General features: G+C 49.9%; 1 protein-coding gene across 1 annotated transcript in view; it reads left to right on the top strand.

Annotated features, from left to right (window-relative positions):
- Positions 1-18,935, top strand: part of BCAN (brevican) — a 66,333-nt gene that overhangs the window by 19,856 nt on the left and 27,542 nt on the right. The window contains exons 4-8 of the mRNA XM_006113895.4: positions 3,401-3,793; positions 8,783-8,957; positions 11,668-11,795; positions 14,881-15,174; positions 16,352-16,774. Of these exons, the coding sequence (XP_006113957.2) occupies positions 3,401-3,793; positions 8,783-8,957; positions 11,668-11,795; positions 14,881-15,174; positions 16,352-16,774 (1,413 nt within the window). The remainder of the gene's footprint in view (positions 1-3,400; positions 3,794-8,782; positions 8,958-11,667; positions 11,796-14,880; positions 15,175-16,351; positions 16,775-18,935) is intronic.

The following is an 18,935-nucleotide window of genomic DNA, read 5'->3' as shown; positions in this document are numbered from 1 at the left end:
TGCCTGGGAGGCCCGGTGTGGAGCAGCACTAGGGGTTGCCTGGGAGGCCCGGTGTGGGGCGGCACTAGGGGTTGCCTGGGAGGCCCGGTGTGGGGCGGCACTAGGGGTTGCCTGGGAGGCCCGGTGTGGGGCGGCACTAGGGGTTGCCTGGGAGGCCCGGTGTGGAGCGGCACTAGGGGTTGCCTGGGAGGCCCGGTGTGGAGCGGCACTAGGGGTTGCCTGGGAGGCCCGGTGTGGGGCGGCACTAGGGGTTGCCTGGGAGGCCCGGTGTGGAGCGGCACTAGGGGTTGCCTGGGAGGCCCGGTGTGGAGCGGCACTAGGGGTTGCCTGGGAGGCCCGGTGTGGGGCGGCACTAGGGGTTGCCTGGGAGGCCTGGTTTGGGGTGGCATTAGGGGTTGACACCCCCCCCCCCCATGATGTCAGTGGGAGCCAGAGCAACCTGGCAGCCTGCTGTGCCTACCGCCCACCTCCCACGGCATTCTGCAGAGCGCAGCGGGCAGGGAGATGGTGGAGCAGAGCAGGCTGCTGGGTTCCTCCTGCTCCTAAAGCTGCACTGAGTGCAGGGGTGGGTGGGGGGTGACTTCTGCTAGCACCTCGTGCCAGGCTGCCCTGGCCCTGTGGGTCCCGTTCATAGGACTGTTGTAGTGGCCACGGTGGGGTACCCTAAAGCGTGTGACCCGAGGCTGCCAACCCGAACCATCCACACACGGATGGGAAAAAATGAGAGGGATCATTAACACCGAGCAACACAGGACAATTACCTCCCCTGCCTCACAAACAGCACCTGTTTGCACCCCTCTCCCAATACTTTTAGCCTTTTCCATGACTGTACCACGTTGTCCAATCATTGTTAGTGACCCCACCCCCACCGCTCAGCTCCTTTCCAGCAGCTTGCTTGTTAGTCCCCATTCTGTGGTTGGTCTCAGTTTTTAGCCTTACATTCACTGTTCCCACTAACGTGTGGAATAAATTTTGTTCTATGCACCAAGGCATGTGCACCACCCACAGAAACACCTCCTGCCGGCTGTGGGTGCTCTGCCAATCAGCTGGGCAGCATTGGAATCGCTCCTGGGCAGCCGCCCAAGCACTTAGTTTACAGAGAACCCTGCTGGGCCCGTGCAGAGCCAAGCCCCCAAGAGACAGGAAATGCCAGAAAATGTCCTACTGGGTCATATTCATCCTGAGACCATGTTTAATGACATGATCGTACGCTCCCAGCCTCCGCCACAGCACACAGAATGGAGGGTGCTCTGGGGATGTGGCTGAGGGGTCCATGGGAGCCCTGTTGGGGCAGAGTTGGGAGGGGCGCAGAGGAAGAGAGAGGGACGGTCTCACTGTTCTTGCAGTTGAATGTTGTCTTGCAGGCAGACAGCCACCGTCGACCTGGAGAGGCAAGCTGTGTGTGGGAGGCCTAACTCCATGCTCCTGGAAGGGGGCGGAGCCTCATCAAGAAGGGGCGGGGTCAAAGGCAGTCAGCCCTTAGCCCCGCCCAGAGAGCTCCAGGCCCCTTTGAAACGCCGGGTCCCTGTGCAGTTGCTCCCTTTAACCTCCCCGATTGGCAGGCCTGGATTCGATCCTTCCGAATTCCCACGTGATGCAGGGCAAGGTGCTTCAATCAAAGGGGGCTGATTGGCACGCCTCCTTTTCTGAGTGCCTGGCTTGAGGCCCAAGGGTGCGACTGGCAGCTGTCCTCAGCGGGAGCGGGGCTTTGACCGTACGATGCTAAGATGGGGATAACAGCACCCTGTCCCTGCATGGGGGTGGCGGTGAAAACAGAGTGACCCCTGAGCCTCTGACTGGGCAGGGCTGAGTAATCACCCGTGAAGCTGTGCTGCTGCGCATCTTAGAGAGGTCACTGCTGCCTGCCCTGCCCCCGCACAGGCAGCGGCCAGATGCTCTGGAGCCCCTTGTTCTTCGTGGCTGCCTGTTATTGAAACAGGCAGCTCCCATTGGCCGGTTTCTGGCCAGAAACTGGCCAATGGGACTGTGCTGCCAGCAGGAATAGCTCCTAAAGCTTTCCCTCTTCCTTTCCGGACTCACAGTTTTTAAAGAAAAACCACCCTGCAGCTGCGTTTCTGAGCTCCCTGCAGCATCCGTGGGCTGGATCCGGTGGCTTAGTGGGCTGGATCCGGCCTGTGGGCTGTATTTTGTCCAGGCCTGGATTAGCTGCTCACCAAGCGAGCCCCGTCCATTCTGCAAGCAGGGGCAGGGAGAGGAAAAGCAGGTGATCATGTGATTACAGACTAGCACCATGCATATGCCCACGTGGGCCCAATCACGGTTGCACGGGCCAAGAGCATTCCGGCAGTTCCCAACCTTGGAGGGCTTGACTTTGCAACATGAATGTTTGTTTTGTTTGTAATTAATCAGAAAGAATAAGGGGCAAATCCTGAAATGAGTGAGGGACTCTGGGATTAGAGACCGGTGGCCAAATCCAAGCGTGAAGCCAACGGAGTCACATCAAGGGTGAATTTGGCCCAGAGGTCGGTTTCCGGAGCACGTTTTAGTTAGGTCTCTATGGATACCTCCACCCTGCAACTCAAGGCGCGTTCTCAACTTGGGTTAGCTAACTTGGGTTTTAACAGAGACCCCACAAGTCAGCTCTCAATGTGGGTAGCCGCTCAGATTAAAAACCCCAGGGTTTGTACAGCGCCAAGCGCATGTCTGACTCGGTGCAAAGGTAATAGAACTAAAAATAACAAGATGAGGGAACGTGGGGTTGAACTTGCACTGTGAACTAGACTGGCCATGGTCTCACTGCTCTTTTAACGCTACTTGGGAACTAACCCAACACCCCCACTTGCACTCACAGCAGTCAGATCACAACTCCGATGGTGTCAGTGTGGTTTTAAACCAAGGAAGGTTCAAGCTGACAGATGTCACATTGAAATCCAGATCCAAGAGGGATTCACAGGCTGTTAAAATTGCCGAGGAATCAAATGGGGGTGAAGAGACAGCAAAGCAGCAATTTATGGAGAAACTTGCCAAAAATTGCAGTGCACTGGCATGTGTGAGTATGCGACTGGACAGAATCAATGGACATATGTGTGTTGTTTGTGGCCGTACCTCAACCAATGGAATTGGTGAGTGTGTGTGTGTGTGTGTGTACCACTGGTGGCACAAGTGTGCGCATCCATGTGCGTGTATGTTACCAGTGACCTCTAATGGATGGAATCGTTACTGCCTATTTGTGTGTCATGGCCCCTATACTGCGCAAAGCTAATGGGGCGTCTCCTTTCGCTCAGGCAGCAGGAGCTTGTGCTGGTGGAGCAGGGCAAGCCAAGTGCTATCCCCACAGAAGACAGGCAGCCACAATGTGGCTAAGCCATGGATGGCTGCCAGGAGTATGCAGGCCCTGCCTCGAGCGTCTGTTGACCTTTTGTTTCCCTCTCTCTTCCAGATGACCTCAAGGCTCTGAGCGTCTCCATCGCCAAACACCCTCCTATCCGGGCAGTGCTGTCGGGCACCCTCACCATCCCTTGCCACGTCACCTACGTGCGTCCCCTGGCCACCTCCAGCACGGCAGGGCGCCGGGCAGTGCTGGGGGCGCCCCGGGTCAAATGGACCTTCGTCTCAGAGGGGAAGGAGGCTGAGATCCTGGTGGCCCGGGGGCAGAAGGTAAAGGTGAGCGAAGGCTACCGCCACCGTGTCTCCTTGCCCTTCTACCCGGCCTCGCCCACTGATGCCACGTTGGTGCTGAGCGAGCTCCGGTCCAACGACTCTGGGATCTACCGCTGTGACGTGCAGCACGGCATAGAGGACGGGCATGACCTCGTGCAGGTGAAGGTCAAAGGTAAGAATGCCCTGACCCTACTATCCATGGTTAGCCGACAGCACGTGTAAGACACCTCCTGTGTGGAGCTTCTCCCGCTCTCCTTGGCTGGGTCAAGACAAGAGTCTGACAGAGGCTTGTGTCTTTTAATTAAGGGTTGGCCACATCATGCCACACCTCTATGCAAATGGTTAGTGGTGGGGATCAAACTGGGAACCCCTGGTTGTAAGGGCAATACCTCAGGCTATGTCTAGACTGCAGGCTTCCATCAGAAGAAGCTTTTCTGGAAGAGATCTTCCAAAAAAACTTCTTCCGAAAGACAGCATCCACATTGCCAAAGCACATCGAAAAAGTGATCTGCTTTTTCGACAGATAGCGTCCACACTGAATGGACGCTATCTCGCATATAAGCTGTGATTACTATGGGCGGAATGGCCACCAAGGCATCTTGGCTTTTTCCTCTTTCTTCTTCTTGCGAAAGAACTCCCTTTTCCACATCCACACACGCCTCTTTGCAAAAGAGCTCTTTCACAAAAAGGCTTCTTCCTTGTTGAAAGAGGTTTACCAATGCCGGAAAACCCCCTCAGTTCTTTCGATTTTTTTTCAAAAGGACGCGATTGCAGTGTGGACGTAATTGAAGTTTTTTTTGGAAAACCCGCCGTTTTTCCAAAAAAACACTGTAGTGTAGACATACTCCCAAAAGCTCGTCTCTGTTAGCGACTGCTATAATAGTGTTATTACTAGAAGATTTACCCCACATTGCTCGGGTCCTTAACTCAATTATTTTTTGTTTTTCTACATTTAAATCATTGCTCTGGGGTGGGGCCGGGGATGGGGGATTCAGGATATAGGCTGCCCTGGGGAGAGAGGGGACTACCTTAGCCCTCTCCCAGCGCAGCAGCTAGGGGCCAGATGAGAAGCGCCTCTCCATGGCCGCTGCAGCCCCAGCAGGAACATTCGGGGATGGGTGCATGTCTCCCACCTGGGGGACAGACAGACACACAGACAAACTCTCTCAAATATATCGTAGATAGCTGTTCCTTTCTGAACTCCTGTCCCCAGCTGGCCCAATGGGGTTATACTGTCCCAGTCCCCATCTCTGGCCCCTTGCTGCCCGTCTGTGGTCATTATATAGTATAATGGTCCTTGCTTTCCATACCATATCCCCTGCTGGCCATTCTATCGCAGAGCTCTTCCTTTCGATTTTATGAGAACCAATCCCATTCTAGGCACATCCCATTGTCCTGGCACAACCAACCTCTGACCTTTCTTTAAGTTATAAGAGGAAGTTTGAGACCAAATATGATGGTCTTACCGTTTAGGAGGAGTTCTTCCACAAATTAATGCACAGACGGATAGACAGAGATATGTTTCTAACATATATAGATAGATATTATATTACTACATCTTGTTATGCCTTGCTTGACTTGGCTTTCTTCATCTAGACGCTACATCGTTAACCCCACTTCCGCTTGCCTCCAGATCTGTAAACATAACTTCCCACTCACACCGCACATCCTCTGCTGACCTCCGGTGGTTGATCAGCTAAAGGATAGCAGCCTACTATAACTGCTGCTTCTTAGAATCATAGAATCATAGGGCTGGAAGAGACCTCAGGAGTCCCCCTGCCCAGGAATCCCAACTAAATCAACCCAGCCAGGGCTTTGTCAAGCTGAGACTTAAAAACTTCTACGGATGGAGATTCCACCCCCTCCCTAGGGAACCCAGCCCAGCGCTTCACCACCCTCCTAGTGAAATAGTTTTTCCTAATATCCAACCTAGACCTCCCCCGCTGTAATTTGAGACCATTGCTCCTTGTTCTGCCATCCATCACCACTGCGAACAGCCTCTATCCATCCTCTCTGGAACCCCCCTTCAGGTCCAACCTGTTGGAGTTGCTCTTTTTGATGATGCAGTAGCTATCTGGGCTATGTTGCAGGGCGTTTAGGGTTCAATTGCCGATGACTCCCCATTAGTCATTTCATGGAGTGGCCTTAAACGAATATTTGTATTAATTGCCAGGGCTGTGGGAAAGTTTCTGTTAGATCATTATTATTAATGTCCCTTTGATTTCCCTGGCTAAACCAGACAAAATCCTTAATGTGCTCTAAGTCTATAGAATATTTCTCCCGGTTTCAGTTGAACACTTCCCTCTCCTCTCTCTCTCTCTCACACACATATATATTCAAGTGTCAGTCCTATAAGATTGTCAGTTTCCTCCCACCCATGAGACAGATTGCATTGCTTATGGGAAAAGCCCCTGGCAAAGTCCAGCTGGCAACACATCCTCTCCTCTCCTGCCTCTCTGCCCCTCCGCATTGTTTTCCGCCTTTCTGCAAAACCGGCAAGATGCCCGATTTCTCCCATTTGTTTTAGAAATGTTTCCGGCTCCTCTGAGTCCTCGCTTGACACTGCCAGACATGCAATTTACACCGGAGTGAGGGCAGCTTGGTTTAAGGGAAGATTTCCTCTGCAATTTAATCTGTGGTTCTTTAGTGCAGGGAAAGCATGGTCTTCTGGTTTGAGCTTAGAGCCAGGAGCTAGGACTCCTGCCATGTGTTCCTAACTTGCTGGGTGACACTGGGGCCATCTTTGTGCCTCAGTTTCTCCATCTGTAAAGGGCGGGAGGTGACTATCGATACCTGCCCAGCATAGGGGGAAGCTGGGAGTGCTAGTTTCCATCAAGATCATTGCGCAAAAGGGCAAAACTATGCATACTATGCATACTCGGGATCTTTTTCAGGGGGATAAGGCAACACGCCACATTTATTGAACATCCATAGATCAATCAATACTTAGCATATGCATATGACACATTACACTCATGCACTCTCACACACACACAACCACACTCCATCTTGTTGTTAACAAAAGTTGCTCCCCCTAACTGCACTGGCCAGGTGAGTTAGATGGGGGAGGGGTGGAGCCGGGCTTCTGCCCATCCAGATCGATGCTCCCATGTTAACAAGACGAAAACCCGGGGTCCCGCTGCAAGATGCCTCCTATTTATCCCTCTCATGCAGCCAATTAGTCATCACCCCGCCTTTCTTAATGCTGCTTCAAAGAGAGTTCTTCCAAGGGCAGGCACTTGCTGCTTGACTCCCAAGGTGTCTGTCTGTCCAGTCTTCTTAATGAGCTCACTTGGCAGGTATTGTCTTGGGTCTGGCTCCCAGACCCTCTCCACCCTTGCAACTGCTGCTGGAGGTGCTCCCCTTTCACACCTCATTCATTTCAACAGGGCAATCAAGGAAAGGGGAGAGCTCAAAAGACATTTTTTCTTACAAGATCTATATATCTTAATACAAAATTATAGGAGAAATGTTCCAGAGATTCTATAAGAACACTTAAAGATATATCTAAAAGGACAAGATCTTAATACAAAATATAATATTACAGGGATTTCTCCACACTTACGCAGCATTTTTCATAGAATCATAGGACTGGAAGGGGCCTCCAGAAGTCATCAAGTCCTATGTCCTGCACTCATAGCAGGACCAAGCACCATCTAGACCAGTGTTTCGCAACCTTTTTTTTATAAAGTACCTCTTTGAAAAAATTATAAGGACCCCCCCAGTACCTATAGCTTTCAGACACTTAATTTTTTTTCTACCATTGCAACACATTTGTTTAAACAACTTAATTGTAGCTGAGCAGGCGATAACATGTTTGGGTGTAAAAAGTACAAAAATTATAAAGAGCTGTAAAACTTAAAACAAAAAATCAGTTTCTCCACATTTCAGCTGTGCTGACATACCCCCCCCCCCCCCGACTTCTCTTGAGTACCCCTAAGGATACTCGTACCATTGGTTGAGAAACACTGATCTAGACCATCCCTGACAGGTGTTGGTCTAATCTGCTTTTAAATATCTCCAGTGATGGAGATTCCACAACCTCCCTGGGTAATTTATTCCAGTGTTAAACCACCCTAACAGATAGAAAGTTTGTCCTAATGTCCAACCTAAATCTCCCCTGCTGCAATTTAAGCCCATTGCTTCTTCTCCTATCCGCAGAGGCCAAGGAGAACAATTTTTCTCCCTCTTCCATGTAGCACCTTTTTAGAAAAAGCGGCGAGGAGTCCTGTGGCACCTTATCGACTAACTGAAGTGTAGAAGCATAAGCTTTCACGGGCAAAGACCCACTTCGTCAGATGCAAGTGGGTCTCCTGCATCTGACGAAATGGGTCTTTGCCCACGAAAGCTTATGCTTCTACACTTCAGTTAGTTGATAAGGTGCCACTGGACTCCTCGCCGCTTTTGCAGATTCAGAATAACACGGCTACCCCTCTGATACTTGACACCTTTTTAGGTACTTGAAAACTGCTCTCATGTCCCCTCTCAGTCATCTCTTTTCCAAACTAAACAACCCCAATTCTTTCATCCTCAACGGTCATGTTCTCCAGACCTTTCATCATTTTTGTTGCTCTTCTCCGGACCCTCTTCAATTTCTCCACATCTTTCCTGAAATGTGGTGCCCAGAACTGCTCCCCAATGCTCCAACTGAGGCCTAATCAGTGCAGAGTAGAGCAGAGAATGCTTCTTTCTCCTTTCTCTCTCACACACACACATATGAGGGTGATGTAGGCGTCACAGGGTGAAGTTCTATGCAGAAGGCCGCACCAGATGATCACAATGGTCCTTTCTGGCTTGAAGGTTTTGCATAAGATCCTATGGTCGGGCATATCAGGCGCTATGGTTAGGCAGAGCAGGCTGCTGTTACATGCTGCAAGCTAAAAGATTGCTGGGGTTAGGACTCAGGGGTGCTTCCCTGTTCTTAGCCACTTCCTTTTGCAGACATAACTCTGACACTTCCCAGGGATACAGTGGTCTACTGCAAATACCTCCTGTCTGCTGTTGGTGCCGGGGCCCGGATCCATTATGTATTGCGACAGCTCCATAGTTGGCTCCGGTTGATGGGAATTGTATTGTACTGTAGCTCTCTGCTGCCCTGGGATTAATGGGGTACCTGTGGTGGCAAAGACATTTAGATGCTGTTTCTCACTCTGTCCTCTAGGGGTGGTGTTCCTTTACCGGGAGGGCTCCACACGCTACGCTTACACCTTTGCCAAGGCTCAGGAGGCCTGTGCCAGGATAGGGGCACAGATCGCCACCCCTGAACAGCTGTATGCTGCTTATCTCAGTGGCTACGAGCAATGCGACGCAGGCTGGATTGCGGACCAGACGGTCAGGTGGGCAACTCACACGGTGGTGAGATTCTCAAGTGGCTGCAGCACTCACATGACACATGGTTTGCCTCTGGAACTCACTGCCACTGGATATTAAGGACATGAATAATGATGAGTTCCAGTATGGGGCAGTCCACTTCCCCTGTACGAAAATGGAATGCTTCACGTACCATTGCTACATGAGAGATTAATAAGACTAGGACTTTTCAACTTGGAAAAGAGAAAATTAAGGGGGAATATGATAGAGAACTGTAAAATCATGACTGGCGTAGAAAAGTGAATAAAGAAGAATTATTTAATCCTTTTCATAATACAAAAACTAGGGGTCACAAAAAAAAGAGGGGGATAGAGAAGAAGACAAAGAATATCTTATTGCCTCTGTGTAAATCTATGGTACATCCACATCTTAAATACTGTGTTCAGATGTGGTGGTCACATCTAAAAAAAATATCTTAGCATTGAAAAAAGTTCAGAAAAGGGCAAGATAAATGATTAGGGGGTTTGGAACGACCCTGCTTATTTCAAACTAATCAGCAGAGCATCCATACTACCAACCCCGTTATTTCAAAATAATGGAGTGGTTATTTAGAAATCTGTACTCTTTCCTCCGGGAATAACATTAATTTTGACATAGTTATTTTGAAATAGTGTTAGTATAGACACACCAGTGCTGCTATTTCAAAATAACTACTCCCTTCAGTAATTCGAGGTACTTACTCCCCAGTGCTTCCTGGGGTTCTAAGTCAAGGTAGCGCATCCATATTAAGGGAGCCTTCCCCGGGCTAATTTTGAGGTTTTCCCATAGTGTGGACACACTATTTCAATTTTGTTACTTTGGAAGTTATTAAATCGATTTTAGTTATTTCAAAATAGCTTCCTAGTGTAGACATGCCCTACGGGGGAATATGATAAAGGTCTATAAAATCATAACTGGTGTGGAGAAAGTGAATAAGGAAAAGTTATTTACTTGTTCCCATAACATAAGAACAAGGGGTCACCAAATGAAATAATGGACAGCAGGTTTTAAACAAACAAAAGAAATTATTTTTCATGTAACACACAGTCAACCTGTGGAACTCCTTGCCAGAGGATGTTGTGAAAGTCAGGACTTTAACAGGATTAAAAAAATAGCTAGATAAATTCCTGGAGGAGCAATGGTTGTTAGCCAGGATGGGTAGGAATGGTGTCTCTAGCCTCTGTTTGTCAAACGTTGGGAATGGGTGACGGGAGTGGGATCACTTGTTGACTTCCTATTCTGTTCCGTCCCTCTGGGAGCACCTAGTATTGGTCACTGTCAGAAGATAGGACCCTGGGCTAGATGGGCCTTTGGTTTGACCCCATCTGGCCATTCTTATGTTCTCATTGCATAGTGATGATAATGACGTGTTCCAATAGTGCGTGGAGAGCCCCGTTCTGGATTGGTATCCCATTGTGCTAGGCCCTGCACACACATGTAATGAAAAGGTGACCATGTGCCAGAGAACTTCTGCTCTATGTCAATGCCCATGGCTGTATTCAAAACAAGGCTTGGCGAACTTTTCTCCAAATTAAACCCTGATTAGATCAGATTGGAATTTTCTACCCGCAAAAATCCCAAAGCGGATTGGAAGTTGGGGGGACTCTTGGACACCCATTGGTGCCCTACAGGAAGGAGTCTGGAGCCTGGAGATTGCCAGCAAACAACAGGAGATCCTGCCCTCCTTGCCCTTCCCGTGTAGCTAACTGGCACAGCTGGTTGGCTTGCAGGAGACTCCTGGAAAGGGAAAGCTTGAAAACCACTGCGCTAGGATCCCACTTTCAACCCATGGCTGTCAAAGACTCCCATTGATTTTAAGGAGCTTCCGAGCAGAGTGGCTGGGTACCTAGCCAGCGGGCCCTACATGGGCTAACGTTTCCAGAAGCAGCCACTGATGTGGAGTGCCTGGGTTGCCTCACATTTGATTTAGAAAGTGCTGGTTGCAACTAGGGATGTAACAGTGTAGTCGATTAATCGATAAGCAAAAGCGTATCGGTGAATGCTATAGACTACATGCATTTCCCTCCCCCTGCCCTTGCCAGTAAATTTTTTAGCAGGCTGGCCAGCAGCTTGGCTCAGTTCTGGATCCTGCCGGGTCCAGAACCTACCTCTGCAGTAGCTCTGCATTTAAAGTGTATTAGGAGCTAGGTAGACAGGCAGCCTGGCTCAGTTCTGGGTCCAGGAGCTCAGACCCCCCTTAGACAGGGGCTCTGCTACCCCGCACTGCTGCCTCTGTATCAGAGGCAGCAGCACTGGGTGACAGGCAGACGGTCCAGAAGGGGAGCTGATTTTTAAACTGGCTCCCTTCGTGGACCAGCTACCTCCTGGTGCTCTGCACTGCTGCCTCTAATACAGCAACTGCCGTCCCCATCCCTGAGGACTATAGAATAGTCGACTAACCGATAAAAAAATATGAGGTTACTCGACTATTCATTGAACTGATATTTAACATCCCTATTTCCAACGGGAGCTGCCGGTACTCAGTGCTTCTGGAAAAGAAGCCCATTGAGGGGACTTGAAGGAAGTGTCCCCAAAAAAAGGGGGCATCTGAAAATCAGTGTCCACTTGGGGAGGGCCTCTTTGCCAGCCTCACCTAAGTCCTCTGCTGGGGGCCGCCCAAGAGTTGGGGAGCAGCATCTGACCATCTGACTCCCCTTTTCTCTGCGGGAAATCAATACCAGTGTTTTCTCATTCCAGGTACCCCATCCAGACCCCTCGTGAGGCTTGTTATGGAGACATGGATGGGCTCCCGGGCGTCCGAAACTACGGCGTAGTGGACCCAGAAGATGTGTATGATGTGTACTGTTACGTTGAAGATCTGCATGGTAATTATGATGCAGAAGTACATTGTGTCCACCTTAATGGCCATGCTGGATCAATCCAGCCCAGTTCCCTGCCTTTGATAGCAGTCAGTACAGGGTTAGTATAGTACAAAGCTCAATAAAGGAACAAGCCACCACATGGCTTGGCTTTGGCCCCGCAGCCTTGCCGTAGCTTTGAAGAAACTCCCTCGCTGGATCCTGGATGCATGTCAATTGTAACTCACTCAGTACGGGCCTGATCTACTGAGGTTCTGAGCACCCTTTGTTCCCATTGACTTCAACAGGCCTGGAGGAGAACTGAGACTTCAGTTCCAGCTACTGGAAAACATCCTGGTTGCATGCTGAGAATCTGCCGCAAGTGACCAAAGCAGATGCCAAAAGTTCTTTCTCTATCTAACCTGGTTTCCAGGAGATACGGGATAGGGTTAGGACATATCCCATGTCCAAGATTTTGGGACTCTGTTCCGTTTTCTGGTCCATCTCTTGATTAAGGTCTGGGAGATGCCTTGAATTGTTGGGAAAACTGTCCTCTATCTAGACACATGCCACAGGGCCGGAATATACAATGTAGGCTGGGGATTTGAGTGGAGGGGATTTGACATCAGAAGGAGGGTTCCAAGGACGATGGGGAGAGTCTGATCTCATTGGTGACAGATGGCAGAATGAGGAACAATGGTCTCGGGTTACAGTGGAGGAGATCCAGGTTAGATATTAGGAAAAACTATTTCCCTAGGAGCATGGTGAAGCACTGGGATGGGTTCCCTAGGGAGGGGGTGGAATCTCCATCCCTAGAGGTTTTTATGTCCCAGCTCAACAAAGCCCTGGCTGGGATGATTTAGTTGGGTTGGTCCTGCTTTGGGCAGGGGGCTGGACTCGTGGACCTCCTGAGGTCTCTTCCAGCCCTGGGGTTCTATGATTTTGCCATGTGTTCTGGTCGACTGTGAACACAAAGTTCATACTCTTTGTTTTGTGCTTACCTCCTAAACTCATAGATAACCCTGGATGATAAACATATTATCTGACCTTATGGAAGCACGTTCTAGTCTTTGGTGGAATATCCCAGTCTCTGTTGCAGGGTGCAATGTCTCACTCTATAGCTTAAGAACAGTCATACTGGGTCAGACGAAAGGTCCATCTAGCCCAGTATCCTGTCTTCTGACAGTGGCTAATGCCAGATGCCCCAGAGGAAGTGAACAGAACAGGGAATCATCACATGATCCCTCTCCTGTCATCCATTTCTGGCCTCTGACAAACAGAGGCTAGGGACACCAATCCTACTCATTCTGGCTAAGAAGTATTGATGGACTTAACCTGCATGAATTTATCTAGTTCTTTTCTGAATCCTGTTAAAGTCCTTGTCTTTACAACATCCTCTGGCAAGGAGTTCCACAGGTTGACTGTGCACTGCATGAAAAAAACCCTCCTTTTGTTTTTTTAAACCTGCTCCCTATTAATTTCATTTGGTGACCCCCTAGTTCTCTTGTTATGGGAACAAGTAAATCATTTTTCCTCATTCACTTTTTCCATACCTGTCATGATTTTATAGACCTGTCTCATATCCCCCTTAAGTCTCCTCTCTTCTAAGCTGAAAAGTCCCAGTCTTTTAAATCTCTCTACATATGGTACCCATTCCAAACCCCTAATCATTTCTGTTACCCTTTTCTGAACCTTTTCCAATGCCAGTATAGATGAGGCGACCACATCTGTTGCCAGGGTCGCAGACAAGATGTGGGTATACCATAGATTTATACAGAGGCAATAAGATATTCTCTGTCTTATTCTCTATCTCTTTTTAAATGATTCCTACCCTTCTGTTTGCTTTTTTGACTGCTGCTGCCCACTGCGTTGATATTTTCAGAGAACTCCCTACAGTGACTCCAAGCTTTCTCTTGAAAGGTTATAGCTAAATTAGTCCCCATCAGTTTGGATTCAGTGTGCGTGTCACAAGCCTGGAAGGTCACGTTGGTTTGTTGAATGTCTATGGAAATGGCTTAAATTACTGGTACATAGACTCATGGGGTGTGTCTACACAGCACCCTATACTCGAAATAAGACACACAATTGGCGCTATGCCAACTGCGTATCTTATTTTGATTGAATATCAAAATAGCATCTCTTGAAATCTGGCGCATCTCCACAGCGCCACATTTCGAAATAAAGCGCTATTTCAAGACATCCCTTAACCCTTGTGGAATGAAGGTTACAGGGATGCCGAAACAGCGCATCCGCTATTTCAAGACCTATCTCAAAATAGCAGGCGCATTCAAAAGATGCAGGGCAGCTATTCTGGGATGCTTCCGGTATCCCGAAATAGCCCCGCTGTGTAGACGTACCCAGAGGGTTGGAAGAGACTTAGGAGTCATCAAGTCCAACTCCCTGCTCAAAGCAGGACCAACCCCAACTAAATCATCCCAGCCAGCGCTTTGTCAAGCCAGGACTTAAAAACCTCTGGGGATGGAGATTCCATCTGTGACGACGCGTTGGGATTTTCCCGTCTCCTGCACCCCTGAAATGGCACAAACAGACTCCACCAGCCAGTAGAATAGAGGGAGTTTATTGCTTCTCCAGGATACAGCACAGCACAGATGTAATCTGGTTACAGGAACTGGGACTAGGAGGCCTCAGTGCCCCCCCTTGAGATGGGGGGTGGCTGGGCCCCTAAATCCCAGCGCCCTCCCTAGCTCCTTCTCCCCTGCTTCCCAGACAGAAACTAACTATCTCTCTTCCAGCCCTGCCCCCCAGCCAGGGGCAGCATTCCACCTTCCTTTGTTTCTCTCCCTGGGGGATAGCTGGTCAGACAGGTTTGGAGCCCCCTTTGCATAATGACTCACCCCCTGCCCTGCTGGGTCGTGCTACAGACAGCAGAGGTCGCCCACAGTCCCAGCAAGGTACCCCCACTATGTCACACCATCCTAGGGAACCCATCCCAGTGCTCCCCCAGCCTCCTAGTGCCCCACTCGAATGTGGGCCCTACAGCCATAGGAAACAATAAGAAATGGGAGTGGAGGGAAGGCCAAAAGACCCCTCTTTCCTGGGCTGGCTGAGACCCTCTTGGCTCTGATTCCTTCCCCTCCATCTGTGTTTGCAGGAGAACTCTTTTTCGGGACAGCCCCAGACAAATTCACCCTGGAGGAGGCCAAGGCGCACTGTCAGGAGCTGGGAGCAGAGATAGCGACACCGGGCCAGATGTATGCCGCCTGGAATGAAGGACTGGACCACTGCAGCTCAGGCTGGCTGGCTGACGGCAGTGTCCGCTACCCCATTGTCACCCCCCGGGAACGGTGCGGCGGGAGCCTGCCGGGAGTCAAAACCATCTTCCTGTTCCGGAACCAGACTGGATTCCCTGATGCCCAGAGCAGATACGATGTGTATTGCTTTCGAGGTAAAGGCTCCATTGCCAGGGTTGCAGACAAATTTGCCAGCAAGGCCAGAAAGACCTTGGGGTGAAATTTTCCCCCCTCCCACCATGCTGAGGGGCCAGTGTTAGGTCTAGGGCCCTGCTCAGATATGGGTTTAAATGGGATTTCAGGGGTGCATTGGCACCGGCACACCGCCACCAACCTCGATCCTGGGCTCAAATTCTCCTCCGCAGGTGACTTGTGCTACATGCGAATGCACCATAATAGAACAGGGGGTAGGGTTGCCAGGTGTCTTGTATTGACCTGGACAGTCCGGTATTTGCGCCTCCTGTCCGGTAAAAAAAATTCAGAAAATACCAGACACCTAAATGTTCAGTATTTTCTGATTTTTTTCATAGCCAGGAGGTGAAAATACCAGACACCTGGAAACCCTAGCGCCTGGGCCCAGTACCCGGCCTCCCCCTCCGGGGCCCTGACACCCTCACTCACGGACACTATGTTTATCTGGTTCCACAGGGAAGCTAAGTTCTGGCTTGAACAAGACCACAAAATGGCTGCTGGCAAAAAGCCTAAAGACCAAGAGGAAGCAATGACTTCCCTGGGTCTTAGTGCTCCTATCCCTATTCTGACTCTGCACTCGCTCTGAAAGGGGCCATGCTGTTTTATTTTTATTTATGTATTTATTTATTTATTAATAAGTCTCAAAGTCCTTTTCTTTTGCTCAAAAAGTTTGGTCTCCCCCCCCACTTTTTTTTTCGTCAACAGATTTTTTTTCCCTGGTGTTTTTTTTTGGGGGGGGGCGTTCGATATTTTTGGTTCAACCATCTGTCATCCCTAACAGCCGTGTCCTGTCTGATATAGATGTACACGTCTATGGCTTTGTTCTGTCAGGAAAGCAGCTCGTGAAGAGACAGACCCTGTATATGTTGCTCACAGTATCTGAGGGGATATTTCCGTAGCTGCTGAGGGCCCGATTTTGCAGAGGCGCTGAGCTCCCACATCTGGCTTTTGCCTCCGCTTGAAGAAACTCCATGGGAGTCACTGGAGCTCACCAGGGTGAATCCGGCTCACCCTTTCTGCCTCACTTCAACCACGTGGAGGGTGGTCCTGCTTGGGAAGGGTGTGGCTTGGCAGGGGCCTCTGTCCGAGGCCTACAGGACAGGCCAAGGCAGTAATCTCCCATTCTCTTTTTGCCCACAGAAGAGACAGACTCTTTCACCGAGTCACCAGAAAAACACCGAGCCACTGTTCCCGAGGGCCTCAAGGAGATTGTGACAGTGACAGAACAGATGGAGGAGCTGCAGCTACCCACAGCGGAAGTGGAGAATGAGTCGAGAGGGGCCATCTACACTATCCCTCTTTTTCAGGCCACAACTGACGCTGAGATGCCAAGGCCAAGCAGTGTCCCCGAAGAAGCCCCTATTCCTGTCTCCCAGGGATCCCCACTAAATAATTCCATCACCTCCGATCTAGGACTTCACTTGCCACCACAATCCCCCGAGAGCCCGGCCAGTCCTGAGGCAGGTCTGATGAGCTATGGAGCAAAACCAGGGAGCCCAGCGTCTCCACATGAGGATGGGAGAAAAGGGGGAAGTAGAAATTGCACAGAGCCACCCAGGAATGGTAGGTGTGATCAAGGACTGGTTTGTAGGGTGATGTCTGGAAAGGAGTCACAAATGCAGCGTTGAAGGCATGTGCCCAAAACTCTAGAGTCCCATCGGGCTTTGTTGACAAGAAGCCAAACCGATTTGGATGCCCGCTTTATATTGAGAGTTGCGCACCTTTGGCAATCGTGGGTGAATCCAGTGGCTCATGTCAGTTGGACCCATTGTCAGCACCTCTCCTGATATTTTCACTGGCCATATTGATGGGGAGAGCTGGTTGAAGAACCAGTAGAACAAAAGATAATGTTCATTTTGGGATTTTTTTTATCTGTTTCTTTGAAACCTCAATGAAATGCTCTGAAATGTTTCCATCCTGGGGGAATCAAAAAACTAAAAAACATTTGTCAGACACATTCAGCTTCTTTTTCCTCCTGGTTGAAATTACATGAAAAATCCAATTGTACCAAATTCCCATTCGCTTGAACTAGAGTCGGGCTTAGGGAAAGTCATGGCAGGTTGGGAACTTGGATCCAAGATGGTTGCTGGCTACTTCCTGTCTTCCTCATTGAATGCAATAAAAGGGGCAAAAAGAGAGGGGGGAAATCACATAGGGATGAAAAGTGAAATGTGCGCCCAGAGCCAGTTCATTTTGTAGTTCTGGCAACAAAGGACTCGGGACCAGCTCCTTCACCTGGTGTAAGTGGCCTCACTCAATTCATTTAAATGGGAGATGACACCATCTGGTTTATAATTCCGACAAATCACTGTTAAAATGGAGTTAACATTGATGGTAGGGGAGCAAAACATGGAGAGGGGATGGTCTAGTGCAGGCCTGGGCCACATACAGCCTGCGGGCCGCTTCCGGCCTTCCAAGCCACCAGATCCAGCTCATTGAAGCATTGGGGAGCCCCAGGCAGGCTCCCCTGCTTGCGCTGCAGCACCACATGCCGCTCAGAAACGTGGTTGCAGGGCACTTTCTCTTTATGAGTCCGGAGAGGAGTGGCGAAGATTCAGACTCTGCTCCTGTCTCCAGCACAATCCCATTGGCCGATTTCTGGACAGAAACTGGCCAATGGGAGCTGCCCCTTTGAATAACAGGCAGCCAGGAAGCACAACCCTCCTGCTCAGTTACTCACTCAAGCACATGGCTGAGGAGGCAGAAACATTTTAAGCTCTGCAAGACTTTAGCTCTGCAAGTAGGCTGGTAGGCTGGTTTAGCTGCTGACTGGTAAGACTCCTGTCCAGAACCTGCCTCTGGCACCCCAGTCCCTTCCTTCCCCAACCCTCTGCCCCCCGCTCCTGCCATGCTACTCCACATGCACCCATACCTGCTCCCGGATCTGGCACCCCAATCTCCTGCTTGAGATCACAGTCCCCTCCTATCCTAGGTCACATGCCAAAACCCTGCACCCTAGATCCCTGCCCTAGGTCACAACTGCCTCCTTCACTCAAACTCCCCCCCCGACTCCATTCTCCCTCCTGCACCCCAATCCCTTACCCCAAGCTCCCTTCTGTACCGAACCTCTATCCCAGACGCCTCACCTCCTCCATTAATGCCATGGAAGAGTGCAGCCTTGACCACCTTCCAAAATCTTGTAGTGGCCCCCATCAAAAACTATTGCCCACCCCTGGTCTAGTAGTTTGGGCGACAGCCTGGGTTACAGGAAAACTGGATTAAATTCCCTTTTCTGCACAAACTCTCTGGCTATGTCTAGACTGGCATGATTTTCCGGAAATGCTTTTAACAGAAAAGTTTTCCGTTAAAAGCATTTTTGGAAAAACGCATCTAGATTGGCACGGACACTTTTCCACAAAAGCACTTTTTGTGGAAAAATGTCCGTGGCCAATCTAGACGTGCTTTTGCGCAAAAAAGCCCTGATCGCCGTTTTCGCGATCGGGGCTTTTTTGTGCAAAACAAATCTCAGCTCTCTACACTGGCCCTTTTGTGCAAAAGTTTTGCGCAAAAGGGACTTTTGCCCGAACGGGAGCAGCATAGTATTTCCGCAAAAAGCACTGATTTCTTACAGTAGGAAGTCAGTGCTTTTGCGGAAATTCAAGCGGCCATTGTAGACAGCTGGCAAGTTTTTCCGGAAAAGCGGCTGATTTTCTGGAAAAACTGGCCAGTCTAGACACAGCCTCTGTGTAAATTTGGTGAAGTCAGTTTGCCTCTTGTGCTTCAG

This window comes from Pelodiscus sinensis, chromosome 24 (assembly GCF_049634645.1).
Source record: "Pelodiscus sinensis isolate JC-2024 chromosome 24, ASM4963464v1, whole genome shotgun sequence".
Taxonomy (NCBI): Eukaryota; Metazoa; Chordata; order Testudines; family Trionychidae; genus Pelodiscus; species Pelodiscus sinensis.
This window is presented reverse-complemented; position numbering and strand designations above follow the sequence as displayed.